The sequence below is a fragment of the Lytechinus variegatus genome, chromosome 1 (assembly GCF_018143015.1).
Source record: "Lytechinus variegatus isolate NC3 chromosome 1, Lvar_3.0, whole genome shotgun sequence".
Taxonomy (NCBI): domain Eukaryota; kingdom Metazoa; phylum Echinodermata; class Echinoidea; order Temnopleuroida; family Toxopneustidae; genus Lytechinus; species Lytechinus variegatus.
Window position 1 is genome coordinate 49,539,051 of NC_054740.1, and position 27,707 is coordinate 49,566,757.

Consider the following 27,707-nt stretch of genomic DNA (forward strand, 5'->3'; position numbering starts at 1 on the left):
ATACTGATGAGTGCCCCCCCCCCCGGGATTTGATGTCACCAAAGACAATGAATGTCAACCAATTTAAGATATTTTCTTATCTAGATCACACATACAAATTTCAAACCTTTAATCAATCAAAGTAAAGCTTTGAAAGCATACCAAGGGAATCTCAATTTTCAATTTATTGGTCAGAAACATTATAATCCTGTTGCATGGGCACAGCAATATGGATTCTTTTGTTTGTACCTCTTGGTTACTCCACTGCAGAGGAAGGAATAACAACAAGTCAAAGACATATGCTATATGTATGAATTTCAAACCTTTAATCAATCAAAAGTAAAGCTACGTGAGGAAGCTACAAAAAAATGCCCGAGGTGGTTTGGGCACATATGCCGTATGTTACAAAATCGCTTTCCAGTTCAGGCATACAGAAGTGACTTTGACAAGGGGAGAACACCAGGACGTCCCCCTTCCAGATGGAGGGACCAAGTCAGACAAGATATGGGTCTACCTCTATTGGATTCTGAAGACCCAGCCCTGGGTAGAACTGAATGGAAAAGGATCACCCGTAGGAGAGCGAAGGGACATACCGTCCTATGCACCTATGTCAGTCAGTCAAAGCTATGGTGTGAAATATAGTATCATGTGAAAACTGAATGTAAAGATCTAGAGAATGAAATATTAAAAAGTATGTGATATTAATGATCTTTAGTGACGCTGTAATTGTTTTTCTTTTAATAGTAGTGTTCTACTGGTCTAGAAGAAATGGCACCAGTGACTGGCAGCATCTGTCATTCCTCAGTGGACCAGTCGGTCTGACACAGTCCTAGATTTCCATGTTCTAGGAATATCAATAAAAAATGTGCATCAAAGTGATAAATCATTGATCATATGATCTACATGTAATGCACACGTGTCATGTAGTTTGGTCCTATATCACCTAATGTCACATATACATGTAGACATGATTTTATATGCTTCAAATCTTTCTTGGCTATTTCAATGATTGCATTCATCCAGACCAACATTCCATGATTTGATCTCATCTACAAGAGTCAAGAGAGTCCTGCTTCATAAAATGCTATGAGCTGCTTTGTCCAAGAATAATCAATACTAGCGTTAGTTGGTGATAAAGAGGTTTGGTTAAATCAGACCATGACCTCTGGTGCAGGTTGGAAAGTTAACATCATCTATCACAGCAGTGTTCTCAATCATGGCCCACCTGACGAGGGGTAGATCAGTCTAAGTCCTCATCACTACTGGAATCAAAAATGGGTTTCATTCCTGGCTGGTGACCATTAGTCTTTGATGTGCCAGGTCGCATCGCTGCTTCCGCTTCTTTGACAGCTTGAGCTTCATCTGCGTGCAGGGTCCGGTGAATGTCGACTGGAATCTCTCCATTGTCCATCAGCTGACAAAAGTTCTTGTACTGTAAAAAATGCAAGCTGATACGCATAAATATTGGGAGTATTAGTCAGGTTCACTATGTTCATATTAATCATTTTAGCTTTTGCCTGATTTTTTTGAGAAATTGAAAACTATATATTTTTGGAAAGGTTACTTTATGTGGATTCAGGATAACAATGTTTCCATTTGCACTGCCACCCATATGGCTGAATCTTGGATTTTTAAAAATGGCTGCGAAAAACAAGTGTTTTCAACAATATCTCGCCTTCTATATGTAAGTAACCTAGAATTATGATTTTGACACCTAAGCCATTATTTCTGAGGTCAAGGAATTTATAGGTATCAAACCAATCAACTTAAGTCTAGAAATGAATCATTTTCAGAATATTTTCTGTACTTTTCTGCATATGTCCAGAGAAGAATTCATATTAAAGTCCAAATTAAGTATTCCAATTTAAGCGATCTGAACATAAGGGAAGAGTAAGCCAGTGTGTCATTAATGCTTTTCTAATAACTTAGCATGTGTTTCAGGTTACATGATCAAGGTCAAAGGTCAGATACCTGTAGGGTAGCTGAACTTGACCATGTTCGGTATAAACTTGAAATCTTAAACAAGCTTAAGTTTTGAAAGATCATCATACATGTAACTTAAAGAGGGTATGGGCAATACAGTATCACAGATCATCTTGAATGAGTTTCAAGTCACACCTTCAAGGTCAAAGGTAATTTAGGGTTAATGCTCTTTGACCATGTTGTGACTTTACGATTCAAAATTTATCCAGTGCTAATATTCTGATATTTCAAGCTACGCCTAATTTAGCAGGTCCCTTTTCTATAAAACTTCCATATAATGGTTATCAAGTATCAGAAAATGGATAAATGAATTTCAGTCCTCCATTTGAAGGTAAGTGGTCAATTACGAGTAAAAAAAAGAAGAAAATTACAAAGAGATAGACCGGGGGCTGAGAGAGTTTATTCAGCTGATTGGGTACATACATGTAGGGTTTGATGGTCCCATCATGTTGGCATGATAACTGTGGTCAAGAAAATGTGTTGTTGCCGGGTCATATCCTGTACAGAAGGCCCAGACAACTCCATTTTTGTTGGTCATCTTGGATTTTTCATGAAAATCAATTATTTTCAAATTTTTGCACAGACAATAGGAAAATATTACATAAATACACATTTCACAATGATTTAGATGGTAGAAATCTATTGCAATTGTTTTCTGGACAGTCTGGTTAATATGAGAATTTATGCCAAAGTTTCCATGTTTTTGGTCAAAAATTTGCATGTGCATTGTTATCTTTCTGTTTTGTCATTAATATCAACAACATAGCAAAATATCAGCACTCAACACGAAAGACATTATATTAACGAGAAAATTATATGCTTTATGACAGTATTAATGTCTTAACTTGCTTAGATATAGGGAAAATACCCCAAGCTGTATTCCCCATATTTCGATGAAATGACACCAAAAAGCAACCTCCGTCACCTAGTCACACCAGTGATACCGACTACAATACGCTTGCTTGCATAACTTTCAAAAGACTCAATCGCTCTTGCCTTGCCTTTGTTGGTTTGACTAGCACGTATGAATGTATGTACATGTAATGAGCGTAGCGATAGAAAAGTGTATATTCATACATGTACATGTACATTGTATATGAGTATGAGGGCAAAAGGCGTTTTCTACATATATTAAACCAACTTTTATGTCATGACAAGTGGAATGCCTCTGGCTGTCTCACCTGCATCACGCGGTTCAATATACATGTAGCAGCAGTGCTGACTTTGAAAACTACTCGCACAAGATGTTCAGTGATACATGGTTACTCTTATGTCCACTTTTTATGAACTACATGAGTAGACCAATAAACTTACAGAGATATGATGGTAATTCAACAGATACCCACAATTCGGCCAAAGTTCATTGACCCAAAATGACCTCTGACCTTAATGATGAGAGCTGAAACTTGCACAAAATGTTCAGTGATGCTTGATTACTATTATGTCCATGTTTCATGAATCAGATCCTTAAACTGTCAAAGTTATGATGGGAATTCAACAGATACCCCCAATTCGGCCAAAGTTTATTGACCCTAAATGACCTTTGACCTTGGTCATGTGACATAAAACTCACGCAGGATGTTCAGTGATAATTGATTAACCTTATGTCCAAGTTTCTTGAACTAGGTCCATATTTTTTCTAAGTTATGATGACATTTCAAAAACTTAACCTCAGGTTAAGCTTTCGGAGTTGATTCCTCCAACATGGTCTAAGTTCATTGACCCTAAATGACCTTTGACCTTGGTCATGTGACATGAAACTCTAATAGGATGTTCAGTAATACTTGATTAACCTTATGGCCAAGTTTCATGAACAAGGTTCATATACTTTCTAAGTTATGATGTCATTTCAAAAACTTAACCTCAGGTTAAGATTTGATGTTGACGCCGCCACCGCCGCCGTCGGAAAAACTCTTGGAAAATTTAGAGGAGGTATTGCCCTCACTTCTTTATACGCAGCTGATAGTGAAAAGTCTACTCTTTTGTCTCCAAGTGATTTCAAGAAAACAAAAGTTTTTTTTTTTAATTTAACTGAAGCATAATTTTGCCACACTGAGGGCTCCAAAATACAAGATACATGTACATGTATTTGAATAGTCAAGCTAGGGACAAGGGTGGGGTACCTTCGACATGCTATTGCTGGACTATGCTTTAAGGTGCCCGAACGTAATTGCTATAGCGACATGCAGAGCAATGCCTCCTCTAACTTATATCATTTGAAGTTTATGCCTGGTAATAAAAGAACAGTTTGCATGTATAGCACAAGCGAAAGGCATAAGGGGACTGAAGACGTCACACACATAATTTATGTTACATTTCATAACATAATACAAAATATTTCAGAGTTGCAATGCGCATGGGAAGCAGAGCAGAGGATTATTCTTGTTTATGGAGGAGGCAGCATTGTTGTGTCCCTCAAAAGATAATCTTTGGTAATCTGTCAATGTAAACATGGTTTTATTCCGCCATTAACATGTGAGGTCATCATTTTAACTTGTCTTGTCATGACTTGTTTCAATCAGGAGCTTTTCTGTTTTGTGGTATAAGGTTACATCCTTTTGATATAGGGGGAACTTTCTTTAACTTTCAATAATAAGCAGTAACAAACTAACCAAATGGGAATGTACATAATCAGTACCCTTCAGCATTCTTCGACAAGAGCATATAAAAATAGTGTATGGTTTAGGGACACACCATACACTGTAGATGTCTGGTGCCAGGTAAAAAATGGCAGAGGTAAAAATGGCAGAGATAATAATGGCAGAGGTAATAATGGCAGAGGTAAAAATAGCAGAGGTAAAGATGATAAAGATAGGCTACATCATAATAATTATCATCCATGACCGGACTCTTGTCGACGAAATGGGCTATAAAAACTGATTAAATGTTGTTTTTCGTCATCTAAGATCTATACTCTGTCATTTATATGACTAAACTCAAGCATTTTCTTGCCAAAATGATTTCAATTGGTGACTGCAAGATGAAAGGATCTTAAGATCGTAAGCAGAACAATGCTTTACATACAAACCCAACAATTTTTTAAATGTAAACACCAATGTGTGCAGCCACTAACCCTCTAAAACGAACAAGTTCGAGTTGACTTCGAACTACTTTCATAATTTAACTTGGATAAAAAAAATAACTGAACATTCTGTAATAAAAGTTTTTTTTTCCCACATCATGATAGTTCATGATGAATAGATATTGATGTCAGTGGCGGATCAATGGGGCACAGCCGACCCGTGCCCCCCCCCCCTTCAGAGGTACAATTAAAATCTTAGCAAATACGTGGTTCTAACTCAAATTAGTGTACCCCCTTTTTAAAGCGAGACCCTTTTCTTCTTGCTAATTATTTTTTTGGACGAGTTAGTCGGCGGAAAAAAAAATTGCGTGTCATTTTTTAGGGAAAATGTGCTCCCCTTGGAAAATCATGGATCTGCCCCTGATTTAAGTGATACGTTAAATGTAAATGATACAATTATTGTTCAGTCTCTAGAGCAATACCTCAATGCAGCTAGTCCAAGTGGATGTCAGGTTCCCAAAGGGTTTGACGTCATATATGGGAAGCTGCCACATGACATTTTATGCACTACAAAATGGTTCATAATTGTTTTAAAAAAATATTTCAGGAGCGTCAGTAAATTGATTTCTCTCTTGATATATATACTAAAGATAAAAAAAAAATTATTTTTTTTCTAGAAAATGACATTTCATTAATATTTTCTATACACCAAATTTGAGAAAGCTTCTCGCAAATAGCGTCATCATTAAAATATAAAAGTATAGCTTTCTTAATCTTTGATTTCCTAAAACCCTCACCAATATCATTATATATTTTTCTATTCTACAATGACTTTTAAGTGAGGTTGAACTTCCCCTGTAATGAATTAAGTACAATTGCGATTAAGAGTGTGCTTCAAATTTGAATATTAATACAGCGATTTGACATGAGAAGGCCGTCCATGAGAGTCCAGAAAAAATAAGATATTTCAGCCAAAAGATTATCACTTTGGTGCAGACGATCTATCTATGATTTTAAAAATGTCACCCTTTCCACTATTTTTATTTTCTTAGAACCTTTCTTCGTTAATCTATGTAGAGCTTACATGCGGGGGCTTTTTTCAAAAAAAAATTGCATGGGGGTTTAAGAGTAAGACCCTTTTTACCTATACCATTATGTCTTCTGCCATTTTCACCTCTGCCAGTTTTACCACTGCCATTTTTTACCTAGAGCTGCAATTATAACCTCTGCCATTACTACCTCTGCCATTTTTACCTCTGCCATTTTTAACTTTGCAATTTTTACCTCTGCCATTATTACCTATGCCATTTTTACCTCTGCCATTACTACCTCTGCCATTTTTACACCGAGCCAGATATCTAGGGGTTCAAATCATCTGAAAGGTGTAAAAAAAAAGTCTCAATGGAGAAAACAAAAAAAATCTGCTCAAAGAAGAAAGGAAAAATCAAATTTGCATCAAAACCCAAACTTCCAGGCCCCCCACTGCCCCGGTATCTAATGGTGTGTCCCTTTATAGCAATTGATACATGTAGTGATCAAAGAATATAGGGGAGTGAAGATCGCACATCTAAACTCTAAATGAATAATGTACCTTTTCAAGTTTCTCTCTAAGAACTACTATCTGTTTCTCCTTTCCTGCAACAGTCTCTTCTAGCAGCTGGTATTTCTGCTTCTTCCGTGCACGGCATTCTCTTGCACTTTGTCTGCTCCTCTCCAATTTGGCATCACGATCAACTCTAGAGGGCCTCCTTCCTCTCTTGCCCCCACTTGATTGCACTCTTCTTAGTCTGCTCGCACTCCTTCCAGATTTTGAATTCGCCTATATGTAAATAACCAAACATTGGGGATCAAACTTTCTTCAAGCTTGAATAATTATGTTCAATATACCAAAATGCAATTATGGAATTTTTTCGTAAAGTATCTAATCACGCAGACAATCAAAAATAAATGTTTCAAGTCTAAAACCTGACCCATCTTTTGATTGAATAAATCAGTATTGGTCAACCTGCTACCTTCTCCATGTCCGTTCAAAATCTAAGCCAATCGAGATATTTTGCAATGTATAAACTTTGATGGATCAAGAGGGTGGACTGAGATGGAACCCATGCAACCAAATGAAAAGAGGGGAAAATAAGAAGGAACAGAGACAAAAAGAATGGGATTTTTTTCTTAATGGAGAAATGTATTGATTATGAATGTGGTCTTATTATATCAATGGAAAGGTAATGATGTGGGGATTATCAGTGGGTCATTCAAAAATAACGAAAATAATAAATAAGGTGAAAATCGCTGATTAAATAACGCAAAAATGCCTCTCCGAAATATGCCTCGCATTGGTCTCTGAATTGACTCGAATTTGATCATGTCACTGTCTGTACGAGAGGCGTGATTGGCTCACCCATGTGAAGCTCCGCTTGCATGCAAAACCAGTTGTGTGGGTACGTTTTATCCCCGGTAGGGTCACTCAGTATGACTTGGGGACCGCATGACCGTTACCAAAATAGCGGAAAAGGGGTCAAATTCATGGAACGTCCGCAGACAGAACACTCCTCGAAGTAGTGAAAATAGGGGTGCTCATCGTCCTCGAACGGATGGAAATAGGGGTCAGGAAAAAGAGAAAATCGATCAAGGGAAGTAAAATCCGTCGCCGAGTCACCAGCCGCAGAGGACGCACTCATCATACTCTGTATCTTTATGTGGACAACTCTACATTTATTTTTACAAAGAATTCTACTTTTCTTATTTTTCAAGAAAAATAAAGTTCTTTTGGATTATTGTATCAGTATGACATGGCTCTTGGTCATCTTTAAGGACTGAGCACTCTGACGCCTGTGTTGCAATTTCCTCTAATGAGGAAAGGGTATAAATTATGCCCTGTCCTTGAAATATGGGTAAAAAGTTTGCCAAATGGGCAAAAGTGTCCTTACAATCTTATAATTAGGGGTGTTTCAAGGTACCATTTTACCGCATTTTTGTCCTTGTTTTGCGTGAAAATAGGGGGGTAAATTTCACAAAATGTCCTTGATGTTGACTGCAACAGGGGGTTACTTGCATTTGTGCGAACGGTCATACGCCCCCCTCTGCGGGTGAGTGACCCCACCGGGGTTTTATCCACACTGTCATTGAATACTTTGATCACCGAGTGAAAGAATTTTATCTAGATTTGGATTTTCAAATTGATGATTTTGAAGATGAAGAGAATGATGATGAAGTGAACAACAAAGTGACGTAGTTGGAGGTAAATTGGGGGATTACGCCGATGATGATGAGTCGGACAATTCAACTTGCAACACGATCATATGCCGATTCGCTACCAACTCATGCAGCTGCTACTACAAGTGCTAGCTACACCACGCGGGCCAAATTGAATTCATGAAAATGAATAACCACATCCAGACAATGTTACCTCTTTCAAAATAAGAAGGAAAATAACTAGAACTGCAATCGTATCAGAACGATGTGCATGCATTGACGCGTGTAATTTCCTAGGTTTTGCAATCACAAAAGAAATACCTGAAAATATGAAATGCGAATGAATAGAAACACGAAAGTTATGGCAAGATTATAAAAACAAAAATGAAGCCTTGCATTGTTTTTATTTCAAGATTTTAGCAGATTTTGCCTTCCATAGGAAGTTACGTTCCCGAGTCAAACAGATTTCGTCCATTTTTAGACCATATGGCCGCTCAACATAGAGAGAGAGTAGGAATAAGCATACAAATTTCCCTGACAATTCATTAACGTAACTCAGTGTAAACATATCAAAACAATGTGCATGCAAAATACGTTAAGTTCGCTTTTGCGTGAAACCAATGCTATAGACACTGTATAATTCTATTGTTGATAATGTGTGCATTGTGAGTAGTATACCGTGTGTTCAGATTTGCTTATCTTGAAATTTTCTGTTGTAACCTACGTCGTATTTGGTATCACTGGAAAGAGCATTCTAATGCGGTGACATTGATACCACTTTTATTTGTACAAAAGCAATAGACCGGAAGTAAATGCCATATAAAAAAAATACATTAAATTTAAAGTTTTGCACAATAATTTTAAGCTGACATCAGCTCTTTGTCAGTTTCTGTTACAAAAGGTTAACGAATGGTTGAAGTATATATCAATACTCATATCTGCCAAGTTAGAAAGAATAAGCTTCAATAATAAGAAAATAAGACCAAGTTAAAGTTGTGCTGGTATATAATGCTTTTTTTGCGTATTTTGCTGATTTTCGGGAGGATTTTCAGATATTTCGTCAGTGGTAAGGTATAAATTTTTCTAAATGACATGAAAGGGCATATCTTTAAGACCCTAAATTAAAAAAGGGTACGGGTTTGGCCATGCATTATGATGCAATGAGGAGCATTCAAAGCATATGGATTTTACCCAAACACTTAAGCGTCAACCTCTTCAAACACACCGCACGCCGCCGTGAAAAGCTGCAAAAATGTGCCATTTCCCCCCTTTTTTCAACCATGTATTTTGATCCGATTTGCCTACATGTAGTTCACCAACGGAAAAAGCATTAGAAAATTTAACTCTTCTTCGTTATGGTGATGTAAAATCACGATTTTTTGTTGTGCCTTCACACCATCATTTATTGTTTATTTTCCATCAATTTGGTCAAAATTTCTATGGTTTTGAACTTTTTGACTGTACGCTTCTGGCTAGATCTGGCGGTTTCTTGCTGGGAGTGGGCTATTTTTTACCACCGGAAAAAGATTCAAGTCATTCAGTTCATTCTGAACATTTTGATATATAAATGATTCTCATTGGATGAAAAAAAAACCATCAAAAGATTACACAAATTGGAGCCTCCGTCTGATTTGGGGAACTTTGCTACATTTGCTCATTTCATTTCTCCACGAGGGAGGGGAAGAGAATCCTGACACCGGGTATCGATGAGATTGAATGAGAAAATGATGAAGAGAGGCGACATTTGTACTAATTTTCAGTAAATAATCACGTAGGCAGAGAGCGATGAGACAGCTAATGAATTGCATCTCACATTCCTTGACAAGAAAATGACAAGAAACAATTCCTGCTGAAAATACAGTCAAAATAAATCGCCGTATATGCCCACCTCCGTGTCACCCTTGCTCTAAATAGAACGGTCGCGAACCTAGCATGATCCAATCCGATCCAATCAGATTCAACTGCGCAGCTGAGCAGACATTGTACGCTTAGTAGGTTCTGTGTGTGCGCACAGCTGACCCGGGCTGATTAAAAGCTTCGAATTAGGTGAAAGAAATTGGGGGTCACAAATTCATATGGGTAAGCGTTTTTGAAACTTTAGAGGGCGCTATTTCAATAACAGAAGATCGGTGATGCGTGAAAACTGAGTTGTATGTATTATATGGTATCGTGATCAATTTCTGGAAATATGAGCTCGGAATGAATAAAAACGAGAAAGCTATGGCCATTTTAAGATTTTTTGACTTTACATTTCAATAAATATGAAGTTTTTGAAGGAAGGCTATTTCGGATTTGAATTTAGAGCATGAAGATGGCATTTAGGTTATGTGTCGCAGATAATGGAGCAACTCTTTGACTATCTATAGCAATTTGTTAGAAATCTGTAGCATGCAGGATAACTGAGATATTAAAGAATGAAGAATGGTATGCAAATGGACTTGAAATGGACAAAATGGTGCCTGCACGGTCATGGATGAGTGATTTTGTAAAATGAAATAGAAGGTGCACAACTAGGGTTGCTGGAGACAATGCCTGCCAAATTTGGATGAATTTGGATGAGGGACGTGGCCTGGGCAGAGTTAACAAACTCTATGTGTTAAGTGAATGGGAGTTTTGGCAGAAGAAGACGAAGATTACGAAATAGGAATATGGAACAAGAACAATGCACTGTCGCCAGTGGGCGTCAATGCAATGATATAACTGTACTTACAAATAAGTGAATATAATCCGAACCTGAAGGCAAATCAACTCAACGAATAGCAGCAGACGATATGCACCGACGATACACTTCATGTGGCTGGATAGATTGTCAATCGTTCTGATAGATGTAATTTTTATCTCATTAATTTGACAGAATTATGAAACTCTGGGAATTATTTATCTATATAAAAATATAGTAAAATCTCGTATTATTTTTTGAATTACGATAAAACCTTTTTTTGAAGGAAAACGTTGAGGTAAAATTAAAATTAGATGTAAAAGATCATCCCCATCATGCGTAGCATAATTATGTGATCGTAAACAAACCATCACAACACATACCGTATAGCTTGCTCTCCTTGGCTGAGAGAGTAGATCTATGCAAGTGTTTATCTATTTATTTATCTATATAAAAAAAAAAAGTAATACGAGATGTTACTATATTTTTATATAGATAAATAAATAGATAAACACTTGCATAGATCTACTCTCTCAGCCAAGGAGAGCAAGCTATACGGTATGTGTTGTGATGGTTTGTTTACGATCACATAATTATGCTACGCATGATGGGGATGATCTTTTACATCTAATTTCAATTTACCTCAATGTTTTCCTTCAAAAAAGGTTTTATCGTAATTCAAAAAGTAATACGAGATGTTACTATATTTTTATATAGATAAATAAATAGATAAACACTTGCATAGATCTACTCTCTCAGCCAAGGAGAGCAAGCTATACGGTATGTGTTGTGATGGTTTGTTTACGATCACATAATTATGCTACGCATGATGGGGATGATCTTTTACATCTAATTTTAATTTACCTCAATGTTTTCCTTCAAAAAAGGTTTTATCGGAATTCAAAAAGTAATACGAGATGTTACTATATTTTCATATAGATAAATAATTCCCCGAGTTTCGAAATATTGTCAAATTAATGAGATAAAAACTTGCATCTAACAGAACGAGTGACATCTATCCCGGCCACTTGAACTTTATCGTCGGTGCATATCGTCTGATGCTATTCGTTGAGTTGTTTGCCTTCAGGTTCGGATTATATTCACTTGTTTGTAAGTACCGTTATATCATTATTTTCCTTTTTATTTTGAAAGAGGTACATGTAACACTGTCTGGATGTATATTCATTTTCATGAATTCAATTTGGCCCGCACGGTGTAGCTATCACTTGTACTAGCATGAGTTGGTAGCGAATCGGCATATGATCGTGTTGCAAGTTGAATTGTACGACTCATCATCATCGGCATAATTCCCCCAATTTACCTCCAACTACGTCACTTTGTTGTTCACTTCATCATCATTCTCTTCATCTTCAAAATCATCAATTTGAAAATCCAAATCTAGATAAAATTCTTGTTTTTCTTTCATTTCGGGATAGGGTGTTCAGTGACAATGTCGATAAAACGTATCCTCGCAACAGGTTTTGCATGCAAGTGGAGTTAAACGTGGGAGAGCCAATCACGCCTCTCGTACAGACAGTGACGTCATAAAAGATCGAAGCAAACAAGAGCTGTTCTTGATCATGATATTCAGAAAAGCGATGGGCATATTATAAGCACTATATAAGCACTCCCACAAAAACAAAATAATAAACAGCTTTTCTACTAAAAAGCATTACCTTAATATATTATTTATTAGCATTGTTATCACAGACGTTGCTCAAATCTCAAAAATTTCATAAATAGTGTAAAATAAGGCTTAAAGGGGTGATCCAGGCTGAAAGTATTTATAGCTTAATAAATAGAGTAGAATTCACTGAGCAAAATGCCGAAAATTTAGTCAAAATCGGACAACAAATAGCAAAGTTATTGAATTTTAAAGTTTAGTAATATTTTGTAAAAACAGTCGTCATGAATATTCATTAGATGGGCTGATGACGTCACGTCTCCACTTTTTCTTTTGTATTTTATTTTATGAAATTAGGTTTATTCAAATGTTTTCCTCCAAGAACTACAAAAATTGGATTGACAACTGATTCAGTGCATTAGATATTTATTGCTGCAACTTATTTCATTATAAGGGAGACATTTTATTCACACAAGTATGAAATAATGAAAAAAATATGATTTTATGTAATAACATAAGAAAACAGAAAACGGAGATGTGACACAAAATATTGCTAAACTTTAAATTTTAATAACTTTATTATTTGTTATCCGACTTTGATGAAATTTTCAGCGTTTTGCTCAGTGAGTTCTTCTCTGTGTATTAAGCTATAGATATTTTCAGCCTGGAGCACCCCTTTAACCCTTTGAGTGCGGGCCGTATTTCGAATTTACCTCTGACGAAGCCATTTTCGCATTTTGACAACTTTGTCCAAATTTGTGGGTAGCTTCAATTTGACTTACTTATATTTTTCTTCAAAGTAAGCGAAACAAAGAATTTTGTACATAAAACTTACAGAGTAGAATCTCATCTTTCAATTAACCCAACATGCTTGGAAACCATGAATATTAGAAGCACATATTTTCAAGATGAAAATGCGATCTTTTTTCGAACTTTGGATGTCTTTTTACTTCTCCATTGGTTCATGTACAAAATGGTTTGCACGCATTGCCGCATGCACAATTTGTTCATGGGGGCCTGACTTGAATTTTGTCTCATTTAATACGCTTATTCCAAGAACATCGGGTCGTCTGCTAAATTTGTTAAAAGCGAGGCCTACGTAGCTTTGTTGCAACACAATATGGCTACCAGCTCTGTTGAGTCATGGACTAGGCCTATACAATACAGGGCTTATTTATAAATTAGGAAAGATGCTGATATACTTAAAATTTTATTGCTAATTTACACTGTTCATCCATAAAAATGAAAATTGACACTTTCTCCCAAGATTGAGTTGTCATATGGTAATATTTTGCTTTTTTAGTTTTTTTTTATTGACCTTATCACAAGATTTTCAGAGCAATTTGTCAAATTTAGTGAAATATCGTGCTTTTTTTTTTAAAATTATTTGGTATTGGCAGTATAGTATTAGATATTTTCACGCCAACTAATTCATTATATTCATAGACCATTTGTAGGCCCTACAGTATGATCAACATCATGTCTATCACATAATTACTATTTTTCTTATGAATCATTGTTTTCTGACAAGCGATTTATCAAGGGCATCTACTGAAGAAAATTAAAAATCAGAAACATTACTCCATTTTTTTTCTCAATTTTTTAGATACCCATCTTATTTTTTTTGCTCTACGTCAAGGAAGAAGAAATGCATACATGTATCCTGTGCTACCAGCCCCAGTGTTATCATTGGAGTCAGGAGGTAAGGGGCAAGATTGGACTTAAGTGGGTGAAGTAAGCTGATGGGAAAAGGTCTAGAGAACATTTAGCCCCTCCCCCTCTCCTACAGGTACGTCCTCCCCCTCCCTCCTGTTGAGATTGAGACTGATTGCTATTACATGTACATGTACGCATTAAGTGCAGAGCAGACTGTCAATTTGATAATTCTGAAAGTTAGGTCATCAACTTTTACTTATCAATCATTCAATTAGCAATTTGTTTGTAAATCAACTCAATCAATTTGAACAATCAAACATTCATCTTTTTCAATAAATTATCAAACATTCAGCTTTTCAATAAATTATTTCATATATCATCATAATTAGTGTAGTTAAAGTAGAAATATATTGCAAATCCTAAAAATTGAGAATTATATATCAAATCAAAGGAGAAAATAAGAACATAATGGTGTAAATCATTTATCATGGAGATTGATGAAAGTCAGTTAATTAACAGTTTAAAGTTCTCTCTCTGAATGCTTCAAACATGCAGAATTACGTCCGCAAAACTGGGGATTTTTGATGACATGCATGAGTGTACGAGAGACGCGATTGGCTCTCCCATGTCAAGCTCCACTTGCATGCAAAGCCTGTTGCCAGGGTACGTTTTCTCCACACTGTCACTGAATACTTTGATCAAGAAATGAAAGAAAACCCAGAAGTTTATCTAGATTTGGACTTCCAAATTGATGATTTTGAAGATGAAGAGAATGAGGATGAAGTTTCTAGCTCTAGAACAACAAAGTGACGTGGAAGGAGGTAAATCAGGGGAAATATGCCAGTGATGATGAGTCAGACAATTCAACTTTCATGCCGATTCGCTACTAACTCATGCAGCTGCTAGCTGCAACACAGGTCAAACCCATAAAAAGAATTTCAGCATGACCACATCCAGACAGAGTCTCTTCTATCAAAAAAATAATGAGAAGGAAAATAATGATATAACTGTACTTAAAAACGAGTGAATATATCCGAACCTGAAGGCAAATCAACTCAACGAATAGCAGCAGACGATATGCACTGACGATGAACTTCACGTGGCTGGGATAGATTGTTACTCGTTCTGTTAGAAAAAAATTCTATCTCAATATTTTGACAAAATTACGAAACTCGGGGGAATTATTTTTCTATAAAAAAATATAGTAACACCTGGTACTATTTTTAAATTACGATAAAACCTTTTTTGAAGCAAAAATTGAGGAAATTAAAATTAGATATAAAACTCCGTCTAGCTCGCATGCAAAATTGCAATTGTAATCAAGCAGCAAGGTGAGCAAGCTAGCCCTGTGTTTGTGATGGTTTGTTTAGATAGATAGATAGATAAATGGTCTACTAATAAAAATCAAAACATTATCGCGGCTAAGGCTGAATTGCGATGTATTCACAAGGTAATAAAAACACAAAAAATATTCAAACAATAACACAGATAATTACAAAATAAATAATACGGATTAAGTATGGTATTTAAACTACTTGCGTTGTGGAATTCTAGAAAGGAAAGACAGATGGGGAGGAGGAGAGGCAGATAGAGAGAGGGAGGGGGTGGAAAGATAGAGAGAGATGGATAAAAAAAGAGAGGGAGAAATATGGATAGAGAAAGACAAACAACAGGAAGAGAGGAGTTGCAAGGAAGGGAAAGGAAGACAACACAGAGTTCATACGTGTTCATCAATAAGTAAGAACATTGAAATAAAAGTGTCAAATTTAAGAGTTATGGATTTATATCCGCACATGTATATACGCGTATTTACAATCGCATGCAAGCTAGACGGTTACACTTCCTAATTCCGAAGGTTCTTTATTCCGAAGGTTCGTAATTCCGAAACACGTAAATTGCCTATACCTCGATGTTCGTTAATCCGAAAACGAAAAAGGGTTCGTTAATCCAAACATTTGTGGCGTAATTCCAAAGGTTCGATAATCCGAAATAAGGTTCGTTGTTCCGAAGGTTCGTGAATCCGAAAACGAAATAAGGTTCGTTGTTCCGAAGGTTCGTTAATCCGAAAAAGAAATAAGGTTCGTTGTTCCGAAGGTTCGTTGATCCGAAAACGAAATAAGGTTCGTTTTTCTAAAGGTTCGTTAATCCGAAAACGAAATAAGGTTCGTTAATCCGAAAACAAAATAAGGTTCGTTAATCCGAAAACGAAATAAGGTTTGTTAATCCGAAAACAAAATAAGGTTCGTTAATCCGAAAAATGAAAACTGGGAAAACAGAGGCAAGGGGAGGGGGCGGGGGACACTGTTGCCGTTCAATTATTATGAGGATGGGAAGTCAAGGGCGGCCGAACGAATTTTCGTTGGGGGTAAAGCCAAAAATGAAATTCATACGTCAAAATGGGCACTGCTTGAAGTCATTGTGTGTTTGATAGTGATTAAGTACAGAAAAACTTTTTTGAAGTTACTTCTTATTATGGCAAATTGTATATTTAGGCTTTATTTTTCGGGAGAGAGTATAGTAAGCGAGTGGCTTGGTAAAACAAATTCAAAGGTGAAGTTGTAAAACCTTTTGGGGGGTCAATTATTCTTAAAATGGCATTATGGCGAGGTGTTGCGAGCGTGAATCACAAGCTAAAACTTTAGGGTATTTCAATAAAAAATGAAAATAAGTTTTTAAAAATCCAAGCAGATTTCTGCTGTCATTAGAAAGATGTGCATCTAACTAAAGAATTAACACGAGCGCAAAACGCGAGCTTAAACATACTGACCAGAAAGGAACCTTTTAAAGAAAGCATTTAGTTACATCTTTAGGATGCATATTTCATCAATCGAATGAGAGTGCGAAGCGCAAGCTGAAAATTTGCAATATTCCTGCCTGAAAACTTAACTTGTATATTTTAAAAAGAGTATTTCATTTGAAAAAAACATGAAAAACGGCATATTTATTTTTTAAAAAGGAACTTTCCCATTTTGGAAAATATCAATTTCCCTGTTTTTTAATTTCATTTTGGGGGTGCAAGTGCCCCCTGCCTCCCTCCCGGCGGATCCAACTTTCGTCAAATGGGGGGGGGCAATTATTTTTTCAGTCATATTTTCCTCGATCGGCAGCTTAAAGTTGATTTTTGTTTGTTTCTTTGAAAGGGTAGTCCTAACAGTCAATGATTAGCTTTATACTTATAAAATAAAGTAAATATGTAATAACATGATAAACCCTTTTTAAATAATGCGAGCGCGAGCTATATATTTTTTTAATATGATGGGCAATATGTTTGTGATCTTCAAAACGAGATGCCTATGTAACTAAATTTAGATAACTGCGAGCAAGAAGCGCAAACAGAAATTTTCAATATATAAGATCTGACCTGATCTAAAGGGGACATTTTAAGAACTTTTTGCAGTTAGCCATGAAGACGATGCTTGTTTCAACCAATGGCGGCGGAACTTATTTTCTTTTTTTCGTGGGGGGGGGCAAAGCAAAAAAAGGGCCAATGCTTGTTTCAACCAATGGCGGCGGAACTTATTTTCTTTTTTTCGTGGGGGGGGGGGCAAAGCAAAAAAAGGGCCAATAGGGGCAATTTGGTGCAAACGGATATTTTCACCATGAGATTATCATCTGTGTAAAGAGGTTGTGTGTTTTGTAGTAATTAAATTGAGCAAAACATTTTAAGTGATCACTAGAGTTATATATTTACGTTTCATTTCAGCGAGCAAGCGGTTTGGGGGAAAAATCAAATCTGAAGATGTAAAATTCACCTTTTTGTTCACTTACTGTTAAAAGGGCATCCTTGTGAGATGTTGCGAGCGAATCACGTGCTCAAACTTTTGGAAATTTCATGTAGGCCTAGAATGATAATATTGATATATTATTTACCCAGGGAAGCCACTTCAGTTCTGAAAACTGTTCTCCCAGCTATTATTATTTTTTTGCAAGAATGCTTAGAAAGTCAAGTTTTCAGGTTGGAAAATCGGAAAAATTTGGCTCACGTTTCTCGCTCGCATCAAGTATTGTTTATTGAGGAACTCATTTTATTCCTGGTTGCAAATAAAAAAAAGTATAAAAATGTCCAGTTTTCAGGTTGGAATATCTATATAATATAATTTAAGCTTGTGGTTCGCGCTCTCATTATTTAGTTCGTGAGATATATATTCTATTCATGAGTCACTAAATGCAGTCCTTAAAAGATTACTTTCTGAAGCCTGTTGCATAAAACTTTTTACCTGAGAAAACTGATAAAAACTGATAACAAGTGGAATGCCTCTGGCCGTCTCACCTGCATCACGCGGTTCAATATAGCAGCAGTGCTGATTTTGAATACTACTCTAACTCACACAATATGTTCAGTGATACATGGTTACTCTTATGTCCACTTTTTATGAACTAGACCAATAAACTTACAGAGATATGATGGTTATTCAACAAAAAAACCCAACATGGCCAAAGTTCATTGACCTTACATGACCTTTGACCTTGATCATGTGACCTGAAACTCGAACAGGATGTTCAGTGATACTTGATTACTCTTATGTACAAGTTTCATGAATCAGATCCACAAACTTTCAAAGTTATGATGGTAATTCAACAGATACACCCAATTCGGCCAAAGTTCATTGACCTTTGACCTTGGTCATGTGACCTGAAATGCACACAGGATGTTCAGTGATACTTGATTATTCTAATGTCCAAGTTTAATGAACTAGACCAATAAACTTTCAAAGTTATGATGGTAATTCAACAGATACCCCCGATTCGGCCAAAGTTCATTGACCCTAATTGACCTTTGACCTTAATCATGACACCTGAAACTTGCACAAAATGTTCAGTGATGCTTGATTACTATTATGTCCAAGTTTCATGAATCAGATCCATAAACTTTCAAAGTTATGATGGGAATTCAACAGATATCCCCGATTCGGCCAAAGTTCATTGACCCTAAATGACCTTTGACCTTGGTCATGTGACGTGAAACCCATGCAGGATGTTCAGTGATAATTGATTAACCTTATGTCCAAGTTTCATGAACTAGGTCCATATATTTTCTAAGTTATGATGACATTTCAAAAACTTAACCTCAGGTTAAGATTTCGATGTTGATTCCTCCAACATGGTCTAAGTTCATTGACCCTAAATGATCTTTGACCTTGGTCATGTGACACGAAACTCTAATAGCATGTTCAGTAATACTTGATTAACCTTATGGCCAAGTTTCATGAACTAGGTCCATATACTTTCTAAGTTATGATGTCATTTCAAAAACTTAACCTCAGGTTAAGATTTGATGTTGACGTCGCCGCCGTCGTCGCCGTCGGAAAAGCGGCGCCTATAGTCTCACTCTGCTTCGCAGGTGAGACAAAAACTGAAAAGTAAGGTTAGTCTGATTTCCGCCATTGACTTTAGCACAGGGCAAAAACTCCTGTAAAAACAATTTGAGTTTTCTCAGGTAAAAAGTTTTATGCAACGGGCCCCAGGTCAGTATACAGCTCGCCCTCGTATTAATTCTTTAGAATCTTTCTCACGATTACAAAAAATGCTCCGAATGCTCACTTCATGTCTAGTTACATGAAATGTCTACCAGTTTGAGCTTGCGATTCGCGCTTTCAACATCTCACGAGGATCATTATTAGTACAATTTGATATTTTTATAACCAGCAGAAGCTGTTATTAAAAATGACATCCCCTCCAATACAAATCCTATTATCTAGAGGTTACTCGCACGCGACCAACACACTTGATCCCCTGTATCTTTAAACCATTTGCTTAGGCAGCAATTGCTCAGATAAAATCGAAATCAGCCAATGCTTGATCAGAGCGCCTATATTCTTAATAAAATACATGCTTTTGGCCACAACACACGAATGTATCATCGATCGTTATTACTATCATTACATAATATCGTGTAATCTTGTAATGACATCGTTTTTGTTACCAAAATGAATTATTTTCATTTTCGGAAATACAAACCTTATTTAATTTTCGGATTAACGAACCTTATTTCGTTTTCAGATTGACGAACCTTCGGAATTACGAACCTCATTTTGTTTTCGGATTAACGAACCTTCGGAATTACGAACTTTATTTCGTTTTCGGATTAACGAACCTTCGGAATTACGAACCTTATTTCGTTTTCGGATTAACAAACCTTCGGAGTTACGAACCTTATTTCGCTTTCGGATTAACGAACCTTCGGAATTACGAACCTTATTTCGTTTTCGGATTAACGAACCTTCGGAATTGCGAACCTTATTTCGTTTTCGGATTGACGAACCTTCGGAATTACGAACCTTCGGAAATACGAACCTTCGGAATTACGAAGCTTCGGAATTACGAATGTATGCGAGCTAGACGGATGATCATTTATATCAAATTTCAATTTACCTCCATTTTTTGCTTCAAAAATGGTTTTGTCGCTATTTAAAAAATAGTACCAGATGTTCCTATATTTTTATATATAAAAATAATTTCCAAAGTTTCATAATTTTGTCAAAGTAATGAGATGGAAATTTGGAAAATATCATAACCTTCTTCATTAAATAATAGACAGGAATAACCGTCGTTTCTGACATTTTACTATAATCCCCATTCACCGACGGTAGTGTGTTAGTGCGAGCCTGCATGTGTAATCACGTCGGCAATTCGGAAGATGGGTTTTGTCCAGATTTTAATTTTTCTTAGATCCTAAATGACATTATATTATCTTGAACGAAGGCCCACTATTTTCGTTAGACTCTAATCTTTCTTTTGATACTATGTAAGTTCTAAGAAATTTTTTAAAAATATACGTTACCGATGAGTTATTCCTTGTTTTTTTTAATTTTCTGTCAGAGAGGAAAAAATGGCAGCCGTGTGTTGCTGTCCTTTACTTTCAACGAGTTGTGCTTTATCAAGGCTTTCCGATTAAATTTTCGATATCCTGGCCAATCAATGCGAGCGCCGAGTTCCGAATGCACGCACATCTACAAGCGCAAAGCAGCGGCACAAATCGTGATATATAGTGACTGGTAAATACGTCTGTAAGGATGATAACGTCATCCAAGATGGCAACTTACGTTGACCAACGAAAGGATCGAAGATGACGATGTTTCGATCATCATTTGAAAGGAATTAGCAGTAACTGCGGTCTAAGGTAGGATATTTCTGAATTCTAAACATTTTTTCGTAAATATGGATGTGATTTCTTTTTCATAATGTGACATTTTATGTACAAAAAACGATTGGAAAATCGGGTTTCCACCGAATGTTAGATCTACCGTTACTGCTAATATGTTGTATGTACGCCTCCAAGATCTTCAGTCTATGTATTGGTGAGTGAGCCAACGCAGTTCTTGTTTTCTATTGTTCTTCACCCACGTTACGCGACGCAAGCGTCCGTAACGTGGGTGAAGAACAATAGAAAACAAAACAAAAGTAAGATGAACCTGACGTGGAATGCCGAACTCAGGTGATACATTATAAGAGTTAGAGCATAAAAACTTGATAACTTTCTTAAAATACAAGTTTTTACAATCGGCATGTGCTGGAAGGTAGAAAATGTGAATAAGAATAATTTAAAAACTACTTTTAGCAAAATATTTTGAAGGATAAGCAAGCGCAAAGAGAAAAATGGAATTGTGACGTCATCTGCTCATGAATATTCATCATAATGATCATATCCCATGATACGGTGATGTCATTTTACGCAACTAGATTTGCGCAAACAGTCGTTTTATGAATTTTGGTTTCAGAATATGTACTGTGCGTTAACGAAATCTATGTTGATCTAATGGGGTTTTTATGTGTCGTGATGTGAGTGTAGACATGGTGCCCATGAAAGGCCTGTATCATGAGTCTATAACTTAATGGAAAATTACAGTAATAATCTAACCCTTTGATCTATAACCAGAGATCTCTGTGTAAATACATGTATGTATCTAACCCACCGCGTGCATGTACATTGAACGTGCGCTGGAGTATGACCTACGTACGCATGGGACGTTACTGCGTCAGTGTGTGTGAGCGTAAATCTCTGATATCAAATGTGTTTGCGCTAAGAATTATAATTGTGTACATCGCAATGAATGCTTGTGATATAAAAGATGTGTTACTTAGTAATTCTGTATTGTTCTGATTTTAATGAAATGTAAAATTCAACGGCTATTTACTACTTTCTTTGCAAGGATTCAGTAAAGCAACATCGGCTGTGGGATAGATTGTCAGATTGCAATTTGTTTTGTCTGCGTGGGGTTTTGTCTTCCAAAGTCAATTTTTAGGCGAGCCTCTGACTCGGGGTAGGCCTACCTGATGGAAAGCCCGGAGGAGGGCTCGGGGATTGGAGGGGTGCCCCAGGTTTTGGCGACCTTCGACCTATTTATGTTTTTAGTTGTCTGATTTGTTTGTCACTTTGTTTTTGTTATTTATTTATTTATTTTGTGCTTGCGTGTGAATCAATCCTAATACTTCTTTGTTATTTCATAATGAATTTGTGAAAGTCTTAATTCTATGATTTATTTTGGGTTCCTTATACATATGGTCGCATGTCATAAGGTGGTCCAATTTCGCGAACAGGGTAAAAATGGTCAAAAAGTTTATTTTTTGATATGTTATAGCTATTACCATTCTCTAAATACCTTTATTTTTCCTTAAAATGACTAATTAACAGCTAATTATTACATAGACGTCAATGTAAATGTGAATTTTGAAATGTGTTTTTCTCAAATTGGACCTGCTGCACATAAAATGGTGTCAAAAGTTAATGCAACATTGGATCACCCTAGTATTTTGCAGTTATAATCTTGAAACATTAATGATTAAATCTGTACCAAAAATCGAATAGTTATCTATTATTTTATGCATATTAATTATAAACAGTATTTAATTTCACATTTTTGCCCCCAAAATACCTGTCACTGTATTTATATGCTTGGCAAAATGACAACATCATGGGTAGAAATGTTTGTTGCAATGATACACAACATTTGTACTAAAAATTAAGATTACAAATGAGATAATTAACCAAATCTCTCCGGTTTACTAATTGATAAGGTTGCAGATCAGAGCTGACACACACATGTATTCCATTGCTGCATATTTTCAAAATTACCAAATTTTTATGACATTTAGTTGTACCCTGCTTTAAAATGCCCAGAAATATGAGGATAACAGTCATATTACATATCATAGTAAGTTGTTAATTAGGTTTGATTAATATTTTATCATTTACCACATCCACCGGCTCCGCATACACCGGCTCCGCCACACCTGTTACTTCAAACTTAATGTGCTATAGTTTTTATTCCTGATATTGTATTGATCTAATTCATAGTAATATATTTAGCCTATAGTTCTAGCTTCAAAATGAGATATTACTCAATAAATTTGGTCAAGATGCTGTGATGTAGCAACAATTTATCCATGGCCCCGTGTGGAAAATTGTTCATATGCCACCCTTTTTGCATACCCAACTTACGAAATGCGACCATATGTAGAAATAATGTTGTGATGATGATCATCATATGGGCCTATAAAAAAACCTTTTGAATATGAATTGTGTGACCCCCCCTGCACGCTGACAGAGCTGTGACATATAGGCCTATCTTTTTTTATTTAAATGGTACTTTTCTGATCCGATATATTTTAATATAATTGTTTATTTTTTGAACGTATTATGTGAAAATCTGAATTCTGTAATTCATTACCGGTAATTCATATTTGTTTTGTAAATTTACATTCTAAGTATGCTTATGTTGGATTTATATTCTTTTGTTGTTGTTAAGAAAATTATCATTATCATGGCGCTATATCACTAGCTTCTTGTTTTATTTACTATTTTTTGCTTGTTAATATTAGACCCCCGCTCCTCGGCCATGGTCAGGCGGCCAACCTTGTACAGGAGAGATTCCCGCTTTCAGCCTGGAAATGTATTAGATTTTTAGGCCCCATATATGTCGAATTAAGCTATCAATATCATATCCTACATGAAAGGAATGGACACTGAATAATTCTTTCTCTTGCTGTTATATTTTCATTCGTATGTCTTAAGTTGTTTTCCCTTTGTTTCCTGCCATCACTCTCACCATCTCCCCTGGCTCCTTCTCTTTCATTAATTCAATCAATAAAATTACATCATTTTCAATTCCTCTCTATGTGTTTTTTGCATTTCTTAATTCTCTTTAATCGGTCTCCCCCCCCCAAAAAAAAAAAACACAATAGTTTGGATTTGAGTTATAAGCGTAATTTTGAAAAGTTGGTATTAATAATGACAATCATTAATCAGATATATCCAGTTCAACACTATTGTCAGAAACGTAATCCAAAAAAAAAAAGGGTTTTGAATGTCCGCCAAACTAGTATATCAATTTATCATTGATAAGTATTTTTTGGGTGGAAATATAATTATGGTGTAATGTATAAAATCATTTTTTTAATGTTAGTTGAGTCACGCTGATTCTTGGAGTGTCCCGGCGTCATTTGAATAAAATTCCTCTGGCACATTATAATCTTTTTTTTTCATTGGGGAGATTTGCAGCACACAATAAAAAGCTGGAATCACTGAAAAGAAAACAGAAGTAAACCATTGAAAGAAAGAAAGAAAGAAAGAAAGCAAAAAGAAAAATAGTTAACAAGAAAGGAGGATATTCTAATTCAGTAAACAATTTTATTCCAAGGCCAGATTGCATATTCATCAGAATACAAATAAAATGGTTGACAAATATAAATTTAAACATTTCAATGAATTATTATTCAAAGTGACCAAACATGAACTCAAAGAGTTTACACTCATAAAAACATCTCAAGGAAGGATACTTCTAAAAATATTAAAAAGATAATCGCCCTCCAGTGGCTCCTATGATGAATACACATCTGAAATAATTAGTGAAGCATTAATTTTTTTTCTTAATTATATTGTATTTATTTTGAAATATCTTTTGACCATTATATTACTCTATATTTAACACAAATATATATTTAATACAGCATAATAAAAAAGAAAAGAAAATGAAGGAAAGAAAGAAAGAAGAAAAATAAAGGACGGATAGAGAGAAAGAAGAAAACAAAAAGTTTTTAAGAAAGTTGAAAAGGACAAACAATTTATAGAAAGACTAAAAAAAAGGAAAGTTAAGTATTTAATTTCTTATCTCAAAAATATCTTTCATTCATAATATAAATGCAATTCTATATATAAGATAATTATTTAAATACAATTAAAAAAGAAAAGGAAAAGAAAAAAGTTATAATGGAGGGAGATAGAGAAAGAAAGCGGGAAGGACGTATGAGAAAGAATTTAAATGGAAAGACCAAAAAAGGGAAAGGAAGAAACATTGGAAGGAAATACAACAGAAAAAGAACAATAAACGAAATATCTGGAAACACAAGTTTTTTAATTTGATAAAATCGCCGCTCTTGAATTAAAATCTATGCAATTTTGATCGAACTAAGTAGTAGACCATACATACTAAACGCATCACGGCAGCAATTTTCATAAAGCGACTGGCGTGCGTCTATGCTTATTGGTCGCCAGGTACAAGTCCTGGCAAACTTTCGCCACACTGCTAGAATGTGATTTTCAAGGGCTCACGCAGAATATCGGTGCATTTTACTTCGGTAAAAACTGAAATTTCTACCTAAAATTATAGCTTTCCTGAATGATTTTACAACATCTAACCCTGGTACACTCACACAACATGCGAGGTTAGTAATACTGACCTCGCACAATGCACGTGATTTCATAGTGGACTTTGACATTTTCATTCATCACACGAATGTGAGGGAATAAAACACACCAAACCTTTCAATATTTCTCCACTATGTTAATCTTGATCGTATGATTTAAGTTTTTTTAAAAAGGAATTGGAAATTATTTTATAAAAGTGTTTTTATCGCTTACCTCCAAATATCAACCAGGGTACTCCGTTCGATCCGTCCTTAGTTATCCTTAATACTGCGGTGGAAATTACGCAAACAACAATCGAAATTCAATTTTTCCTATCGAACATTCTCGATTCAAGTCGTCGGCGCATAATAGGAAATTGTACCAAAAAATCAACAGGTTGCATCTCATGCATATACTTAGGCCTAGGCTATATGTAAAGTATGCCATCTTTTGACAAGATGATGATGAAAGTGGATTGAACGAGCAAGAAAATAATGCTGATTGCCTAGAATGCAGCTAGCAGTACAAGCTGCAGAACCGTAAACAAACCGGCTTGTGAATAGTATCGCGCGCCCTCTTTAGGCAAAAATTTATATCCACGCTGATCAAGAGGCATCTACGTGAAGATCACAAAAAAATGCTTTTATTTTATTAAAAAAACAGCAAAGAGAAGTCAACAAACGATCCATATGGTTTGGTAAGTGTCATAGCACTCTTAGAATTCTTAGCTATGATGTAAAGTCATAGTTATTTGAGCTAAAAAGGTGTGAAAGATTTGCGTGTACCAGGTGCATATGAATCCTTCACACGCAAGATGATTTGAAACCATGGGTGACCCTGGTAAGTTGTCTCAGATGAATTCTTCTCTATTTCAGATATGAAAAAAGTATACTTTGCCTGAAAAAAAAATAGAAAAATCATCTGGACACCCTATTAACAATTGATCCCATTCCCAATTGATCTATTTTCTGATGGAAATACGGACCTGATTTGCCGAATTTCAATCTTGTCCGTTCCATTGATCAGATCGTCGACGGCTAGTTGAAGGTACCCGGTACCCCGGCCGTGCGCGAGGTTTACCATGATACAGAGCCGTCGACGATCAACAGCGCATCAATAGAACTTGATGATTGAGGGTCACGATATGAATGAGCAATAATACTGGAAAAGTGCCATATCGAACGTGCAAAAAAAAATAATAAAAATAAGTTAGCAAACACAAATTTATTACAACGATCTGCTCAGAATCGATATAAGCAAACAAAAACTTAGAATTTACTCAGACATGAGATGATATATCATGAAAAAAATCACACCAACTCTTTCTTACATCATTTGACATTAGATCTATAGGCCTAAATCAAGAATATTTTTATCCGTCCCGCGTGTCCGGAATTATGATGTAATTTGTCACGCACGAAAATAATTGTTTTTCGCGGAGGGGTATGTGGCAAGTCAAGTGCGGTGCAAAGAAAACGGTTGGAAAATATAGAATAATTCCATCATATTCATAATTTTCAGAATATTTGGAATAACAAGTGACTAATTTTTCTTGATTGTATTTCCTCTAGACTCTAGTTGTCATTTTTAAAGCACTGATAAGAGTCCGGCAATAGGATACACTGCCATACGGCTACACTGCAGTACATTCATTGTAACAAGTACAACAAGTACACTAACCCAGGTTCCTGGGCTCCCGCCCGCATAGCGGGCGGAGCCCAGGGGCCGATTGCACGAAAGGGTCTTTGCAAGGACCGTCTTTCGTGTCGCCCATCTTTTATGATGCACCATGTGAAACGCATTTTAAATAAATCATCTGCAAACATATTTCATTCGTCCGTTAAAATAAACAAAATATTCGTCTATAAAATGATGTGACATATCATGAAATCGTATAAAATTTGATTTAAAAGCAAGCTAACGAATCTTATTCTTTATCATAAATTTCAGAAACACCTCCGCTTATAGC

The 27,707-nt window shown here is 35.9% G+C and overlaps 1 protein-coding gene across 2 annotated transcripts in view; it reads right to left on the reverse strand.

The window, feature by feature from the left end:
* Positions 1-284: 284 nt before the first annotated feature.
* Positions 285-27,707, reverse strand: part of LOC121415613 (cAMP-responsive element-binding protein-like 2) — a 28,265-nt gene continuing 842 nt past the window's right edge. The window contains exons 1-3 of one of the 2 annotated variants that reach the window (XM_041608905.1): positions 6,997-7,020; positions 6,576-6,803; positions 285-1,411 (exon numbers count right to left, since the gene is read on the reverse strand). In XM_041608905.1, coding sequence (XP_041464839.1) covers positions 1,220-1,411; positions 6,576-6,803; positions 6,997-7,005 — 429 coding nt within the window. In that variant the 5' untranslated portion in view covers positions 7,006-7,020 and the 3' untranslated portion in view covers positions 285-1,219. Of the gene's footprint in view, positions 1,412-6,575; positions 6,804-6,996; positions 7,021-27,707 lie in introns of those variants that run through there. The other variant, XM_041608898.1, reaches the window with a different exon arrangement.